The following is a 19,406-nucleotide window of genomic DNA, read 5'->3' as shown; positions in this document are numbered from 1 at the left end:
CAATTTCTTTCTCTTTAGTCATATAGAGATAAAAAAAATTTCACAATTTTTTTGATTGGTCATTATTTTCCTTCTCTCTGTGATTTTATTATTTCTTTCTGATCAGACGATCTCCCTTTCTTCTACCTAAAGAGTAGGTATCCTTCTTATTTTAGGTAATTTTATTTATTTTGTTTTATTTTGATTTTCTGGGAGATTGATTAAAAAACAAAAATGACTTTAGATTTTTTTACCCTTATTTTTTTTCTTCTATTGTTAATTTTTGATTAATTTGTACGCAATTTTTTGTGCTTCATTAGTTCAAATTTAGCTTTTTTTTTTTCTCTACTTGCTTGCATCAAGAGATTTAGAGATCATCAATGATGTTTACTCTTCTCTAGAGTTTAGACCATCTTTGTTTGCATATACTCCAATTTGTTATATAACTTATTCGGTTCTATGAATAGTTCTAATTTAGTATTTGATACTAAGAATCTCAAAGTTCATTAATCACTTCCTCATAATGTTAGAAAATATATCGTAAGATGGTTTTAGACGATTGGTGAGCTCTAACGAAGACTATAGCTTGATTTTCTATGTTTTTTGGCAACTAAGGTCCACGAAAAATTTGATGGATTCAAAAATAGGTTGGTTATGTGTTCAATGGTTTTTTCTTTTTTTCCGACAACTATCGCTAGCCTCTTCAGCTGGATCTAGTGAACGGAAACCAAACTATCCTCAACTCAGCAAAGTTAGGATTGTCTTTGTATGGGCCTTATATTGGTAGCTTGTATTTCTAGGCCTTGTAGCTTATTTTTATTTAGCTTTGATTGGTGTATTTACACTTTAGCCTTTGATTAATAAATTATTTCTTTTTTTTTATTCCAAAAAAGCCATTGTAATTTTGGTTTAAAATTGCATAATAACTATTGGCTTAGCTATCATAACAATTATTTAGAATTCCACTGACTTAATATATAATCTAGCAATCATCCCTTTTTCTTATCGGAATCTTTTCCGTTCTCATGGAGGCCAATCCCGCTCCCCCGATTGATTTGTATAATTTATGTCTTGTTGGTATGTTCTTGATATATGATAGAATCAATTTTAATGCCATGAAAAATATGTTGGTAGATGCTTGGCATCCGTTAGGTGGGATGGATATTCAAGAGTTGGATGCTTAACGTTTTTTGTTTCGATACTACAATCAAGTGGATTTAGATAGAGTACTTATAGGAGCACCATAGTTCTTCAATAAACATCTTCTTGTTTGGAAGCAAATTCAGAAACGAAAAAATCCCCTTGAAATAACTCTTTTGTTTGCCGATATTTGGGTCCAGGTTAGGGATTTGCCATTAGAAAGCATGGATGAAGGAACGGCCAAGGCGCTTGGTGATTTTCTTAGGAAGTTTATCGAATACGATTTTAAGACCTCTATGGAAAACAGTTTTGATTTTTCTAGAATTAAAGCGACATTGGATATTAGGAAGCCATTAAAATGTAAAAAGAAGCTGGTTGGACCTTCGTGTGACGTTTCCTATGTTTCAATTTCAATATGAGAAGGTGTTTACTATTTGCTTTCTCTATGGTTATCTTGGCCATACAGAATCCTTTTGTGATCTCCGATTGACTAAACCCAAGGAGGAACTAGTTCTAGCTTGGGATGATAGTATCCATGCTCCGGCGAGGTGATCGGTGAGGTGTCGGAGTTCATGGTTACGTTCTTTTGGGAAAGCAAAAATCTCGGTGAATTGGAAGGCAAATTCATAAGCTAATTTAAAGGAGCTTGTTATGGAAGGTGAAAAGGAATCGGGTATGGAAGGAGATACTAATGAGGTGCGCACATTCCATAATTCCTTTTATGGTGCAAATTCAAACTTTGAGAATGGCGATAATTTTGATAGAATAGAGGATGATTTTTTCGAAGTGGACTCAAATAAAGATATGGGCCTTAATGAGGAGTTGGAACTGGGTAAGCTAGATGATAAAAAGAAGAGACAAAGAATTATAACTAAAACCCACCCTACCTCTGTCGTTTCGAGTATTGTAGATTCAGCAGATGGTACAAATCGACTTTCACCAAGTCGAAGAAATAGATATCGGTCATTCCTGGAGTGCAAGATGGCTGGAAGCCATGAAGGTCCTCTCGTGGAACTACCGAGGGCTCGACAACTCTCGGATAGTAGAAGCACTTTGTGATTTTGTTTCTTCTTATCATCCTATAATTTTATTTCTTTGTGAGACTTTAGTTAATAAAACAAAGCTTGTTGAATTGTGTTCTTTGTTACGCTTTGATTCTTGTTTTTCGTTGACTGTGTTGGGAGAAGTGGTGGTTTGGGTTTTTTATGGAAAAATAGTGTGGATGTTGCTATTTCAGATTATTCAAATAACTATATTGATGCTATGGTTTCTTATTGTGGGGTGCCTTGGTGGTTTACTGGTTTTTACGGAGTTCTGGAAAGAAGCAGAAGACAAGATTCTTGAAATCTCTTGAAGGGTCTTTTTTGTAGGCATAATGGCCCTTAGTTATGTGTTGAGGGCTTTAACAATTTAATGGCTGATTCGGAAAAAGTGGGTGAAAATAAATATCCAAGATTCTTATTGAATGGCTTTCGTGAAACAATTGCAAAGTGTGAGTTGTGTGATTTTCCTTCTATGGGTTATAAATTTACTTGGTTTTTGAAGAAGTTTGGCCGCATTATTACTCGGGAGAAACTTGATAGAGCCATGGTTAATGGTTCATGGTCCCAGTTATTTCAAGATGCTTCTGCTACGACTCTGGTTTCGCCAACTTCTGACCATGATCCACTTTTGATTTCGACTGATGCTCAGGCGGTTTGTAAAAAGAAGAGGATGTTTAGGTTTGATAATGCCTGGTTACATGATAAGGAATTATTTTTAGTAGTTCGAAATAGTTGGCAAGCTTCTGTGGGTGTTGATTTAATGGCAAGAAAACAGTCCTGTATTGATGAGTTGCATTGGTGGGGTGCAGAAAGAAATTCTAGATTGTGGAAGAGGAAAAATAATTTGAGAAGAGCCATTGATCATGCAAAGGGAGGCCGATTCTTTTTATGATTGCTCATATTTAAATTAGGAGAGGAATAATATTCTGATGCAAGAGGATGCTAGAAGAAGACAAGTTGCTAAACAATTTTGGCTCCACCATGGTGACCGTAATAGCAAATATTTCCATGCTAAAATTAAAGCAGGGAAATGTAGGAAATCCATTGAGAAATTGAAGAAAGATGATGGGCAGTGGGCTGTTGAGGAATCAAATAAGCATACTTTATTTATTGAATATTTCAGTCACCTATTTGCACATAATGCTACAGATTTTGCCTTTATTTTACGTCTAGCCCGATGCAAAATTGGTAATAAAGAAAATGCTTTTTTGACAACGATGATTACAGTAGAGGAAGCTAAGGTGGTTGTTTTTCAAATGGGGCTAGACAAGGCGCCTGGTCCAAATGGCTTAAATTCGACGTTTTATAAAAAATTTTGGCGTTTGATTGGTGTGGATTTAGCGGCTGGGTGTAATTCTTGGCTATAGTAAGGTATTTTTCCAAATTCTCTTAATGAAACTCTAAGTGTTTTGATCCCCAAGAAAGACGGTCCGGAATCAGTTACTGATTTTAGGTCCATTTCTTTATGTAATGTGCTATATAAGATTGTGTCTAAAACTTTAGCTAATAGATTGAAAGTAGTGCTACGAAAGATTATTTCTTGCTATCAATATGCTTTTATACCCGAGAGGCTTATTACTGATAACATTCTTGTTCCTTTTGAGATGATGCATAATTTGAAAAAGTCAAGTAAAAGTAAATGTGGTAATTGTACTATGAAGATAGATATTAGTAAAGCTTATGACAGGGTATATTGGAAATATGTCTGTGCCATGCTGAAAAAATTGGGTTTTAATTCTACTTGGGTCCATTGGATGACAATGTGTATGTCTTCTGTGAAATATTCGCTTGTTAATGGTAATTCTGTGGGTTCTATTATTCCGAGAAGGGGTTTACAGCAGAGGGATCCTATATTACTGTATCTTTTCTTGATTTGTGCTAAGGGTCTGTCACTGTTATTCTCTGAAGCTGAAAGGCGAGGTAAGATTCATGGTGGTAAAGCTGGTCATAGTTACCCGAAAATATCCCATTTATTTTTTGCGAATGACTCGTTATTCTTTTTCAAAGCCTCCATTTCTGAAGCAAATAATGTTAAAGATAATCTAGCAGTTTATAAAAAAGCTTCTGGCCAGTCTATAAATTTTAGAAATCAGGGATTTCTTTTGGTCCCAATATGAGTAGTGAGGTTAAGGATGCTATCTGCAGTATTTTTGGAGTTTATGACTCTTTTGAGGCGGCATTTATTTGGGGCTTCCATCGTTGATTGGCAGAAATAAAAAGTAGGTGTTTGGTTTCCTTAAAGACAGAATGTGGAAGCGTATTAATAGCTGGTCTAACAGGTTTCTCTTTAGAGTTGATGGAGAGGTCCTTATTAAATCAGTGGTTCAAGCTTTACTTGCATATTGTATGAGTGTATTTGAGCTTCCTTTGTGTCTGTGCGACGAACTAAAAAAAATGATGAATAGCTTTTGGTGGGGTTCGAAGGAGGGTGAGAAAAAGTAACATTGGCTTGCATGGAATTGCATGTGTGTGAGGAAGAAGGATGGTGGGATGGGGTTCAGAGATCTTCGTAGTTTCAATTTAGCATTTTTAGCTAAGTAGGGGTGGCATTTGTTGACTGCACCTAATACTCTCTTTTTCAGAGTTTTCAAATCTAAATATTTTCGGAATGAGAATTTGCTTGATGCACAAACGGGTTTTAACCCTAGTTATGTTTGAAGAGGTATTTTGGCTTCTAACACGGTCTTGAAACATGGAGTTCGATGGAGGGTGGGTGATGGGAGTAAGATTAATGTAGTGCGAGATCCATGGTTACTTATAGATGGTGGTTTTTTTGTGAAGGATGGCAATCTTTTTGTAAATGATAGTGTTATGGTTAAAGATCTTATGGTGGAGGGGGAGCATAAATGGGATGTTAACAAGATAATTAATCTTTTTTCTTTGAGGGATATTCAAACTATTTTAGATATTCCTCTTAGTGTTCGAGATAGAGAAGATGAAATTATTTGGCATTATGAAAAAAAAAGGGTTTTTTTAGTATCAAATCTTGTTTGCATTGAAGGTGTTGGGTAAAGATGGTGACCGTGTAGATAGGGAGTGGTAGGATAGTATTTGGAAAATGAATGTAGTACCAAAGGTTGGAGATTTTGTTTGGAGAGCATTGCGAGATATTGTAATACCCGGCTAGAATCCGGCACCGGAATTTCTATTGTCTGGTGGAATCCGGGGTGTTGGGATTCTATATAAGGGTAGGAGTTATGGTTTCTAAGTGTTATGATGTGTTTTATAGTTTTACAGGTCAATAGTTTTGAGTTTTGAAGAGAAAATGGGTCATGGAGACTGAAGCCAAGTTCGGCCGCCGAAAGTGCCCAATGTTCGGCTTCCGAAGTTCAAGTTCGGCCCCCGAATGTTGCATGGTTTTGCATGCGATTCGGCAGCCGAAGCTGAGTTGCTTAGCCAGCAGTTTTGTATCCCTTAGTCAGCATTTTGGACAGGTGTTATCACCAGATCATGTCCAGAAGTTGGCCACGTCTCCCCTGGTTTATTTGCTGAGTTTGAGCAGCTCATGCAGAGTGTTTTGATCGCTCACAAGGGTTTGAATGTTTTGAAGCAAAAAGCTCCGTTTGTGCGAGTTTGAGAGTGTGAGGAGAGGTGATCCGTTTTCCTTAGTTCAGAGTGTTCAGCTTCTTGTTACAGGAGGTAAGTAATGCTCGTGAACATGTTTTTTTTATGTTTTCTGAAGGTGTTTTTATGGGATTTGTGGAAGGAGATGCATGTTTAGGTTATTAATGATAGTTTTGATGAGTTATGCATGTATACATGTTTCTGTGTTATGTTTGATTTGTTGTTTGGGGTTTGTAGATAGTTTTGGACCCCTGTGATCATATACGTGAGTATATGTGTGTTGAGGAGTTGGAGTATATATAGTTTGAGTGGTTGAAGGGAAGGAGAAGATGGTTTGCCGTTGAAGCTGAGTTCTGGATGAACTCAGGTTCGGCAGCCGAAGGTTCATTCGGCCGCCGAACCTCTTGCATGGTGGCTTGGCTGCCACAGCCTGTTTTGCATGTTCGGCTCTGTTTGGGGGATTCGGCCGCCGAAGGTGCCGCCGAAGGTGCTTGAGTTTCGTCTCTGGAGAGGACATTCGGCCGCCGAACCTGCCGCCGAAAGTGTCCTGTCCAGCTTTCTTTTGCATGCTTTGCATGGATAGTTGAGTGAGTTTAAGGGGATTCTTGGGGAGTTTAAGAGAGTTATTCTACGCTTGTTTGGTCCCTCATTTGAGTCCATCTGTATAGGTACAGACCAGAGGAACCAGAGAGAGCAGCAGTGAGTACTGCTCCAGAGGGTCAGAGCCTGCAGAGTCAGTCAGTCCAGATAGCCAAAGGTGAGTGGAACTAAACTTATGACTTTTAATTGAACCACAAACTGCTTTTAGCATATCTCATGCATCATGTTTATGCCATAGGTTGATTGCATTAGTATTCACGAATATGTTGCATTGCATCGTTATTTGGTGATGTGAGTGAATGCTGAATGATCCAATAGTCTCAGACAGGAAGTCCAGGAGCCTTTGACTACGCCCTGGCAGGTATAGCAAAGTCCAGGAGCCTTTGACTACGCCCTGGCAATGGTAAGTACAGAGGTGTTATATACACATATACATATATGACAGGAAGACCAGGTGCTCGATTCTACGCCCTGGCACAGAGTTACTGGGACTATGTGGTGACAGGTTTACTCTTGATGTGGCTTGTCTGTGATATGGTGCATTCCATGAGATCATATTTTACTAAGATGTTTTACCGTTCTACTCACTGGGCTATAGAGCTCATCCCACTCCCTTAACCCCAGTTTTGCAGGTTCAGTGTACAGTGTACAGGGACAGTCCAGCAGAGTACAGGAAAAGTAGAGCAAGCTCTAGTCAGGGATACAGAGTACAGAGTACATGAGTACAGAGTACAGAGACAGTGCATGCACAGGTTAAGCCTTGGGTCAGAAAAGAGTTTTATTTTCACAGAATATGTATGATCATGTATGAGGTTTACAGGTACACAGAGAGTATAGCAGGCTTGCTACGGGTTCTGGCGGCCTTAAGCCGACCTGAATCCTAGCGCCGGTGACGGTCCATTTTGGGGTCGTTACAGATATCTTACCAACTAGATTGAGATTGAGGAGGAGGGGTGTAAATGTTGAAGCTAAATGTCCTTATTGTGATGAGGAAGATGATCTTAACCATGCTTTACTATTGTGCAATAAGGTGATGGAGGTTTGGAGGGTGGGTAGGGTGGAAGAAGGTTTTACTAACAATACATTTAAGAATCTTTTTTTTTGCAGGTACAAAAACAAACAAATCAAGAAAAGCTTTCATTCCTAGCCTACGTTGCATGGTTTATATGGGACGCTAGGAATAAATTTGTATGGCAAGACAAAGATTGGACGGTTCTGGAAGTCGGTGCAAGAGCTTCCTCTTCATTTCTTGATTTCAAGCAAGCTATGGAGGATTTAACCACGGTGCCAGCTCTAGCGTCTCATGCAACAACATCTGTGACCGATTTGAGCGCCTGGACATGCCATGTTGATGCGGCCATTTTTTCTAGTACTAGATTAGCAGGTTTTGGTGCAGTTTTTGAAGACAACGAAGGACGTTTTTTGCGAGCTTATTCTGGTTATTATGAAGGTACTCCATCTCCACTTTTGGCTGAGGCACTAGCTTTGAGGTCTTCCCTATTATTTATTTAGGAGTATATGCAAACTGCAGGCACTATACTAATCGATTCACAATGTATTTTTTTAACTATTTCTTCCAATACTAGGGATTTGAGTGAGTTTGGTGTTGTCATTTCAAATTGTAAGTTGCTTTTAATTTCTACATCCCTTAGTTAAAATTAGGTGAATTAGACTTCACAATAATATAGGTACTCATTGTCTAGCAAGAGTGTCTTACCGTTATAATCGTGTTCACTTTTGGAATGTAACACCTGATTGTTTATTGGATTATTTTTTCCGAAATAATATAATGATGATTATTCTCTTAAAAAAAAAAAAACTATTTGGCCTATCTAGAATCGGATAATTTTGGATCCTAACTAATAATTAAGAGTGAGCATTCGGTCGGTTTGGTTCAAAATCAAAAGCAAACTGAATAAATTGAAAATCAAAATTTTAGTATTTATGAAAATTGAACCAAATTGATTTTAGTCAAAAATCAAATCGAACTGAACCGGTTTGATTCAGTTCGATTCGATTCGATTTGATCAGTTTGAATTTTTAATAAATTTTTTATTTTTTACACTTTATTTTTAGTATTTTAAAATTTAATTGAAATTGATGATCTGAGATCCAGAAAATAGGGTTTTACAAGACAAGAGTTCTGTAAACTTAGCAAAAGCCCCCTTTAGAGGAGAGCATTCCTCCTTTTATCTGTTTCCATTGTCTGTCAGTGACGTGTAACGGCCTAGCTTTCATTGGGCCACCTGTCTCTGTCAGTGACGTGTAACGGCCTAGCTTTCATTGGGCCACCTGTCTCTGCCATACTGATACGATCGTACGAGGATATCAGATTCCTGCCCCATGCGTAACGGCCTCTGATTCCCCCCGGGCGTGCATGCGGATGGACCCACAAGACAGATGGGTTGATCCCCTTCCTGATTCCGAGCTGGGCTTGAAGATATGATTAAAGCTGAGCTCAGATAAGACCTGTTTAATGGGCCGTATGGACTGGGTTGGCCTGATTGAGGAAGCTAACTGGAGCCCGGTCTTAAAGCTGAGCGGACCGGACTTGGTTCATGTGAGAGACTTGAATGCCTCAAAATAATGGGCTGGTACTATGGGCCGGGCCCCAGGCCGGGGTAAAGAAATCCAGCGGTCATCAGGAATATTTTAATCTTAATATGATTTAATCTCTCTATATTATTGAAAATAATATATTATTATTACTAAATCGGTTCGGTTTGATTTTTTTAATTTTTTCTGATCAAAATCGAATCGAACCAAATTGAAATAACTAAAATTTTTAAAATTAAAAATAAAAATAAAATTTCAAATTAATTTAATTGGATCGATTTTTTCGATTTAAACCGAATATTTCACCTCATCGCTAATAATTGTTTGCTTTCTTGGAAAGTTGGATTGAAATATTCAACTATGGGTCCTCTTGTTGAAACATAAGCCTAACATATAGCGAATTTATTGGCATAATTGATTGAAATTAAATTAATATTCACATCATTAAAAATTAATGTATTTTTAATAAATATTTTTTAAAAAATAAAACTCTTGATTTCATTTAAAAAAATTAAATTATTTATTTCAATAATTACTTTTATTCTTAATATATATGCACATGCATAGAAACTTATAAATGGTATTTATTAAAATAAATATTAAAAATTGCTAGTATGGTGATTCATTACATAAAAATATTATAATTATAAAAATTTGTATATATTTTTATATTTATTTGTTCACTTCTTACCTACCATTTCCTTTTAAAAGAACATTAAACAAACAACTTTGCTTTCAGAGGAGGCTGAGTCTCAGACTCGAGAAAGAGAAAGCTAGGAAGGAGACTCTCACTTTTGTGACATTACACCACAAAGTGAGAGATCCTCCATGATGCTCGCCTTCTTCATCTTGGCTCTTGTATCACAAGGCACCCGCTTGGTGGCGTCTCAACGACTTCCCGCTAACATATTTATCCTCGCCGGTCAGAGCAACATGGCCGGCCGTGGAGGCGTCATCAACAGCACCAAGAACGGCAATTTCACTTGGGATGGCATTGTTCCTCCACAGTGCCAACCAAACCCATCAATTTTACGGTTAAGTGCCAACCTCGAATGGGTCCTAGCCCAAGAGCCTCTCCACGCCGACATCGATTATAATAAAACCAATGGGATTGGACCAGGGATGCCATTCGCTAACGCAGTCCTGACCAGGGATCCAGCCATCGGGGTAATCGGTCTGGTGCCATGTGCAATCGGAGGGACAAATATAACTCACTGGGCGAAGGGAGGTTTCCTCTACGACCAGTTGGTGCGGAGGACTCAAGCAGCCTTGAAGAACGGCGGCGTTCTCAGAGCAATGCTATGGTATCAAGGCGAGAGTGATACGATAAACAGAGAAGATGCCGATGATTACAAAGGCAGATTAGAGAAATTTTTCAAAGAAGTCCGGGCCGATCTGAAACATCCTAGGCTCCCTATTATCCAGGTATGTGTTTTAATTTAAGATTAATAAATTGAAACAGATTGCTGTATCTTCAAGCCACTTGTTGTTCTTGCACAAGTTGGTAGAGACACCTGTTCTTGTCTTCTAATCTTCTAATCTTCATCGAAATATTCTGGGTCTGAAGCCAAACAGCCTGGAAAATCTTCGTAATGAATATCATCAATACAAGTTCAGTTAATTTTTGCAGGTGGCTCTGGCGTCAGGAGAGGGACGATTTGTGGAGACCGTTAGAGAAGCTCAACTGGGAACTAACCTTCTTGACGTGCAATGCATCGACGGTAAGGGACTGACTCTGGAGCCTGATCGGCTGCACCTGACGACGCCTGCTCAGGTTCAGCTTGGCCAGATGTTTGCTCATGCCTTTCTTCAATCTCTGCCTACCCCAATTCGCACGAGTAGTAATTCTGCTGCAACGCTTTCTTTTTTGGTTTCCGACCATTTCGTAGGTTTTTTATTTTATTCTACGTTTTTATTTGTAGGTCTTCAAATAATCTAGTATTCTTCTAAGGCAAGTGTATTGGGATTTGATTTTTGAGTTGTTATTCCTAATAATTAAATGAAACGTACACCTGTTCATTCTGGATATATATTTTTCTTTTTTTAACTTTTGTAATTTATTATTCCAAGTTGACCCGAAAGTTCATGTACTATTGCAAGATTCTCTTTCTTTTCAAGTTATGTTATTTCATTTTTAGGGAGAATTATGACTAAGCTCCTAAATTTTATTTAATAGTTTTAAGGAAATTATTATTTTTTAAAGGAAATTATTATTTCAAATAATGATTTTGATCGAGAGTTTTAAATTCGAGATTTCTGTTTTAAAATAATTATGAAATTAATAATGGGAGGCTTTCTTGATTTCTTTTATTTTTTTTTAAATTTAAATTTTTTCTATCTTTTAATTTGAGAAGAATCATATATGAAAGATTATTTTAGGAGTAGGAAGATATTTTGAGCTTAATAGAATTTTTTCTTTATTTATTTCCCTGTATTTTGTAATGGTTCTTTGTAACTAAATCAAAATTAATCTAGTTAAAATTTTCTTTAAATTGTGAAATTCAATTTTATTTTTTTATTTTTTTATATTTGAAAATATCATTTTAATTGTTGTCTTTTTAAGATATTAAGAATCCTATTAAATATTTTAATTAAATAGTATATTACTAATTAATTTAATTAATTATATAATTATTATATTTATTTATATTAATAAATTAAATGATTTGATTTAAATGATTTATTTATAATTATTATTTAAATATTTTAACTAAATAATAAAAAAACTGATCAAATCTTTTAACTTAGATTAACCGGTTGAATTTTTATTATTAATTGTTCATTTTATAATTATTATTTTTCTCTTGAATAAATTCTTAATTGCAATTTTATTGTTTCTGTTTTTCACCTTAAATTAATTTTTCTTCTCTTTTCTATTTAAAATAAATAAAATTTTCTTCTCATTTCTATTTAAAATAAATAAATTTTACAAGTATAAATCATACAACGTTACATAATTTTTAAATTAAGAAAAGAAAAATCTGTTATTTAAGGGATTTGACGTTCGCTATTGATCGATTATGGATTAAGAGATATTGAAGTGAAACTCAATTTTAAGTTAAAACTACTTCTATTTTATTATATAGGAATAATATTAGTAGATTAATAAAAATTATACTTTTAATTGAATGAAATCAAATGATATAAAATATTAGTTTGATTAATTAATTTTGAAATTTTAATGATTTTTAAAGTAAGTTTATAGTAAAATTAATATAATAAAATTAATTTAATTAATTAAATAACAACTTTAATTGATTAAAATATATATTAAAAAATAAAAATAATAATTAAATGGAATTTAAAAATTAATTTAATCAATTTTCATTAAAAGTGAATTATATTCATAAATTTATTATGATAATGGATTTATAAAATTAATAAAAACATATTAAAAATCATGATATGCACAACGAGATAAACATGTGCGATACACATTGAAAAAATTAATATATATAAATATGGAAAAGAGGGAGAAACACTTAAATTTACATAAATACCCATGATAATTTTATATTATTATAATGAAAAACTAATTTTATGGAGTTAAATAATACATGAACTTGGTTTATTAAATTAATAATTTTAATCGGTTGATTTACATATATTTATAAATATATTTCTTTATGTGCACATTAAGATATTAAGATATAGGATATTGGTGATAGTTTTCATTTATAGGTAAAAAGTCCTATCTATATATTCAACTTAATTTAGGAAAATAAAAATTAATATTTTGATAAAAATATATTAATATTTATATATTTTTTTAAGCAAAACTACTGATTGTATTAATAAAATTTTATCAAATAAAGAGGGATATCATTCCAAACAGAAAGACGATTATACCTAATAGATTTTCTAGCCAAAGTATGAGCAGGTAGAGTAGCATCAGTTCTAGAGTCTAACAAAAGATTTAGAATCATTCAAAATTAAACCCCTGCATAAGATAATTTGGCAAAGATGCTCCTCCTTCTTTCCCATCTCTCGAGCATAAATCATTAAAGTTCCCCGAATAAAGCCACGGAAGAGAGTTTCTACGAGATAAAACTCGAATAAGATTTCAAAACTGACGGGATGAGAGGAAGAAAAACTGTAACAACGTTATGTTTAGTGTTTCTAGATATCAAAACTGACGGGAGCAGAATTGCCGGAATCACGAAGTCACAGGCTTGTCGGTCTCTAGTTCCAACGAACAGGTGCTCTGAGGATATCACCCAACCAAACTTGATATCTTCTTTCTTCAACCTCAGCCGCAAGTCACAAAAAGCCTCCACATGACCTTGTATCTCCTTCCAAATAAGGAGAAATCGATTGTACAACCAAGGACTCTATTCACTATATTTTCAAAATCAACATTATTAAAAAGCCAAAACAAATATCTTTTTACCTCTAATTTCATAATAGATACCCTTCTAAAGGATGCCATAAATCTGCCAAGAAGATCTGCATATTCTGAAAATTGATTGGATTGTATGTGAGAAACATCCCCACCATACAGAAATCATAAGTGACGATCGGAATATCTCTGGAGTTCTTAATAGGGACAACAATCTCTTTTTCTTCCTCGATAGTCAATTGACACAGATGTCTTCCATGGGAAAAGGGAAAGAAGAAGTTACGCTTAAGGAAGAGAAAAATGCGAAAGTATCGAACTATAAAGGGACTATAAGAGAAACTTATTCAAGTTAAAAAGACTTTTAAGGCCTATTTCATATTAAAGTCTTACTGAAACTCAATTATGAAATTTAAATTTTATTAGGATAAGACTACAACAAACTATTTAAAGGGTTAACTTTTAGGTATGTGAGGTATCTGATTTTTCTCTAAATTTGTCTTGGATCTTTTACCGACTTAGACATTGGAGTTTTTGCCCATCAATTATAAAAAAGAACCAAAATAATATTAATTATATAAATTTAATGTATTGAATTAATAGAAGAGAGTTGCATATGAAATTTCCATAATTTTATTTTTGTAATCTATATTTGATTTTCTTGAGGAAAAGATAGATTTTAGTGATTTTAGTGAATTTTGTATAGAATTTGGATTTGAAGAAATGAATTTCTAGTAATTGAGAAGGAGATGGAGAATCGGCCAATGACACGAGCGATTGACGATACAAGCAACAAGTGACATGAGTGTTCAGAGACGCAAGCATGCAAGTAGATGGAGATGAGAGCAGTGAGTGACGCAACACAAGCAACGAGCGACGTGAGTTGTTAGTGATGCGATCAGTGAGCTGTACAAGTAGCCAAAGATGTAAAGAGTGAGTGATTCAAATGGGAGGTATATCGAGTGACAAGCAATGGAAACAACTACCAACTCGAGTAGTGGGCAACTGGAATATCAAATGGCGATCAGTGATCGACAGCGAACAGCATAACAAAATTAATTTCTATTGAGTTTTAATTTTTTATTTTTTATTATTTAAATTTTATATATTTTAATTTTTATTATATTTGATGAATTTGAATCTTGAATTTTATTGAAGTTTTATTTATACGTGGAGATTGAGTTTGACATTTTTTTTTCCATAAATTTTGATGGAATTAAAATCTCAGGACTAAAGCGTTCAATTTGGAAAAAAAAATGATAAATCTGTTAATAATATTCAATTTGCAAGTAGGGTTTTATTAATTCGATTTTTTAAGAGTGAAATCTATAAATTTACAGAAATTAAATTTCAGGAATTAAAATGTTAAGTTCTAAAAATGCAGTTTAATCATTTTTCCAGTCACTACCAACATTTGTAATGGAAGGACCTTTAATTTTAACAGAATCAAACTTTGACTAACATTTGTAACGGAAGGATCTCTAATTTTAACGGAATCAAACTTTAGGAAATGAAGTGTTGGATCTTAAAAATAAAAAATAAATCCATTAATTATATTATATTTTAAAAATGAAAAAGTAAATTTTCCTAATTTTTATTATTTCTACATGTATTTATATATCACTAACAGCAATTATAATAATGTTAATTATTATAATAGCAAAATTAATATCGATATAAAATTTTTTTTTCTTAATTTTAATATTCGTTGTAGAGGATATATTATTATTGTTATTATTATTATGTAATGTATTTGAATATTGTCACTTTTCTTAGAGTAAGAAGAGTGATTAATATGAAAGTGTTTTGATTTTCTTTAACCTAATCATCTTAGGCAATTAATAATATTTGAAAATAGATTATTATAGAAAATGACAATAAATAAGTTTTGATTTAATAGTATATATGGAAATAATTTTTCCAAGCATGAATTTTCTACGTTCAATTGTAGAAAGAAAATAAAATGACATATCTATAAATCTAGGACTTGTAGATATTTTCTTTATCACATAGGAGAAAGTATGGAGTGATTACATATTAAAGAAAAAGATGAAATCTCAGACCAGACTAGGGAATTGCTTATTTGCTCTTCTTTTTGTCTGTTTTAATTACTTTTTTTTTTATAATTGACTTTATTATTCCATTTGAAACTCTAGTACTAAAACTCATTGATTTTTCTTTTTATGTGGAAAAATTTACGGAGGAAATTATGGAAAACTACAAAAATTGGACTAAGCCAGGGCGAAAATTTTTGGCTTTTTCTGCTTTGATTGAATTTTTGGATTTTAAAATAAAGAATTTCAGACAGTTCCTACAGGAATTGGCAGTATTGTGAAGAAGAGTCAAATGAATTAAATGGTAGTGTTTGGTAGGATTTTGATTAGATTCAAATCATATCTACATTGATTTAATTTATTTGTTTTGAAAAAAGTAATTTAATTTGAATTAAATTAAATTAAATTATTTATTTCATACAAAATTTAAAAAAGAAAAAAAATTGAGATCGACCCTCTCTCAAAAATAATTAAATTCAATAATTATAATATATACGAATTTAAATTAATCAGTAAGTACATTTAATTAAATTTTGAAAGATATCAAATTAAATATCCTAATATTTCATCCTTATCAAGAAAAAAATTAATTGGATTATCAACTTTGACTAAGTCAATGGTTATTTAATTTCAAAATTATCTCCGTCTTGTTGCCATGTTTAGTTGTACATTCCAAAAGTCTTTAATATATAGGTAAATTAATTTATTGCAATTTATTCAAAAAATAAATATATATTTTTTCTTATTTTATTCATATAAATAATTAACTATAATATAAATTTTTTATATTATATATATTATATTATATATGAAATAAATAGAACTATTTTATAAATTATGTTCCTTATATATACATATTCGAATAACTAATTCAGTGTCCTCAATATCTATAATTTCCTAATAATTTCTAATTCCCAAATCTCAATATTAATTTTTTTTACTATTTTTAGTAAGTTTTCCTATTGCCACCAAATTATGAGAAATAAATAAAAACTAAAAACAAATCTATCAATAATAGATACGAATTTATTAGAAGTAAATAAAAAGAAAAAAGAGATGTAGGTATTTTTATTGAATTTAATTAATTTAAAATTTTGGTTCAATTTAAATTTTATTTTTAAAAATTTTAATTAAGTTTAGATTTAATTAGAAAAAATTAATAAAATCAAACTTAAAGAGCAATAATATATATTTTTGACATTATAAAAAATTAAATTATAATTAAAATTAAAATATTTTAATTTAATTTTAAAATACTAAAAATATAATGTAAAAAATAAAAACATCAATTAACTAAATTAAATCGAATCAAATCAGATCAGATCAATTCGATTTAAATCAATTTATATCTAAAATCATTTTAATTTGATTTTCATAAATAGTAAAATTTTAATTTTCAAATTATTTAGTTCAATTTAATATTCACTTTTAATTTTATCAATTAGATTACTTAATTAGCTGTTATTATTCTAATTAATTTTAATATATATGTTAAACTTTTAGAATATCAAAAATCCATTTGGGGGAAATTTTCCTCATTAAGGCACCCATTAAAATTATTTTTGTATTGTGAAAGAAAAAGCTTAGCTAATCCTTCCAATGTACAGAAGCTTTCCTTCTCATGGGATTGAAATCAAGGATTCCCAAAGCCTGCGAGAATTTAGCCAGTAAATTTCAAAAGCTATTGACGTCTCTTGCTAGGCTTTTGAGATTATAAAATGGCATCTCTATGTTAAAGTTAGCAATAGCACAGGTAATCATAACTAGAGGTTGAGGTATTACCCATAAATTAAAACGTTTGGTGTCATATATTTATGCTCTGTTTTTTTTTTTCAAAAAAATATTTATTTTTTATAATTTAGTTTTATTTTAAAATATTTGAAAATTTTTCTGTTTGGCTCGGACAACAGTGGACTCAAGACATTAAAGACTAAAATAGTTAAAAACCGTATATTTATAGCTTAGATTAGATATGGATTAGATAAATTTCTCTTTGCGTGCAAAAGAAATAACATTCTTGCTGAATAATAATAATAATAATAAATACACTGGCAACAGGGAGCTTTTCCATGTATAAATTTCTAGAGTTGCCAGCTAAACCCGCGCCGAAGCCTGTGCCGTGCATTTCACCCAGCGGTAGACTAACAGGCACTTTTTTCTGCAAGCAGTAAGAAAAAATAACATGGCGATTCCCAAGCTATTATGGCTACTCTTGGCGTTGCAAATAATCCATTCCTCTTCAGCAATCGATCTTCATCCTACGGATGTCTTCATTCTAGCAGGCCAAAGCAATATGGCCGGCAGAGGCGGTGTCGATAAACGCAAATGGAATGGCTTTATTCTGCCGGAGTGTAGGCCTAATCCATCAATCCTCAGGTTAAATGCTCAATTCAAATGGGAACTGGCGCGCGACCCTCTCCATGCAGACATCGATGTAGGCAAAACGTGTGGGGTTGGTCCAGGGATGGCATTTGCTAATGGGATCAAAGCCAATGAGTCGAGGATTGGTGTGGTGGGTCTGGTTCCTTGTGCCGTTGGTGGAACTAAAATCAGTAAGTGGGCTCAAGGAACGAGGCTGTACAACCAGTTGGTGAGTCGAGCTAACGAGTCAGTGAGATATGGTGGAAGAATTAGAGCGATTTTGTGGTATCAGGGAGAGAGTGATACGGTGTGGAGAAAAGATGCTGAGGCTTACAAGGGGAAAATGGAAGGGCTTATTGGGAGTTTGCGTCGTGATCTTAATATTCCAAATATTCCTGTAATCCAGGTTGGTAAATTTATTGAATTTTATCTATTGGGAATTCTTGGATTTATGAAGAGGAGACCGGCGGTGTTGTTCACAGGTGGCGCTTGCTTCAGGAGAAGGAAGATACACAGAGCTGGTGAGAAGAGGTCAGCTAGCAATCAAGCTGCCGAATGTGGAATTCGTTGATGCCAAGGGATTGTCGCTAAAAGCAGATAAACTGCACCTCGCCACCACGTCTGAGGTTCATCTTGGTCTCAAATTGGCTGATGCCTTCATTACTTCTTTCGGCCATATGCTCTCTAATTAAATGATAATGAGATACCATGTTCCTGGGCTCCAAATTTAACATTTTTAGGATTAAGAAATTTTAATTAGTTAAAGTATTTTATTATTTAATTGTTATGGTATGAAAAAATTTATTAGTTGATTTATTATTTTTATAAAAATATCTATTAAATTGTATTAAAAATAGTTTAATTTTTTTTATAATATTTAATAATTAAAATCAATAAAAAGATTAATTAATAAATTTTTTAATTAAAATTTCAGAATGTTTTAATATATTTTTTAAAATTAACTTGAAAAATTAATTAACAAATTTTTCATGCAACACAAATATCAAATAATAATAACTGTTTTTTCTTGTCAAGCACAGCATTTTGGGTTTTATTTATATATATATATATATATAGCTTTAGCCATTGTAGTAATTTACAGAAGAAAGATGATGAGGTTGAGTTGATATAGTTTGCAATTTGCAATCAATCTCAGGATGGATCCAATGAAGTATGTTGGTCATTTTCTAAATCAACTCAAATGAAACAGGGCAGCTTTATTGGTTTACTCTGCAACAAATTGGGTAGACCAAACTGCATGCCAAGTTGCGTGTTGATTGCCAATAATTTTCTTCTTTCACATGTTAAAAGTTTATAAGATCATACCCAAAAACTATTGCAAATTATACTGTACTAGGAAAGTGAAACAGAGATATGGCAGGTCGATGCACTTGTCAACTAACATCATGAATATGTGAAATTATGCCCTAGAGGAGATTCCCACTCTAATTTTTTTATTTTTTTTTTTAGGCAATTTTATTATTTAATCTCTTACTTTATAAAAAAATTTATTAGTTAATATTTTATTTTTAAAAAATATATTAAAATATTTTTAATATTTTAAAAATATATTAATTAATTTTTTATTATTTTTAATTATTAAGTATTACAAAATAAAATATTATTGATACGACGAGACTAAATAATAAACTCTTTAAAAATCGAAAACACCAACTAATAAATTCTTTTAAAATATTAATTTCCCTTATCACTGTGATTTAATCATTGATATTTAGTAAAATATATAGTTTAGCAGTTATATTTTTAAATTTA

At 32.7% G+C, this 19,406-nt stretch overlaps 2 protein-coding genes across 2 annotated transcripts; both read left to right on the top strand.

Moving 5' to 3' along the window:
* Positions 1 to 9,580: 9,580 nt before the first annotated feature.
* Positions 9,581 to 10,910, top strand: LOC110614868 (probable carbohydrate esterase At4g34215). The gene is made up of 2 exons (XM_021756552.2): positions 9,581 to 10,307; positions 10,513 to 10,910. Exons 1-2 carry the CDS (start codon positions 9,711 to 9,713, stop codon positions 10,819 to 10,821), a joined length of 906 nt encoding a protein of 301 aa, XP_021612244.1. The 5' UTR covers positions 9,581 to 9,710; the 3' UTR covers positions 10,822 to 10,910.
* Positions 10,911 to 17,369: 6,459 nt separating this feature from the next.
* Positions 17,370 to 18,415, top strand: LOC110615783 (probable carbohydrate esterase At4g34215). The gene is made up of 2 exons (XM_021757877.2): positions 17,370 to 18,039; positions 18,116 to 18,415. The coding sequence occupies exons 1-2, from the start codon at positions 17,455 to 17,457 to the stop codon at positions 18,323 to 18,325; spliced, it is 795 nt and encodes a 264-aa protein (XP_021613569.1). The 5' UTR covers positions 17,370 to 17,454; the 3' UTR covers positions 18,326 to 18,415.
* The last annotated feature ends 991 nt before the right edge of the window (positions 18,416 to 19,406 follow it).

Source organism: Manihot esculenta, chromosome 5 (assembly GCF_001659605.2).
Source record: "Manihot esculenta cultivar AM560-2 chromosome 5, M.esculenta_v8, whole genome shotgun sequence".
Lineage (NCBI taxonomy): Eukaryota > Viridiplantae > Streptophyta > Magnoliopsida > Malpighiales > Euphorbiaceae > Manihot > Manihot esculenta.
Note: the sequence above shows the minus strand (reverse complement) of the source record. Positions and strands in the feature narration are given on the sequence as shown.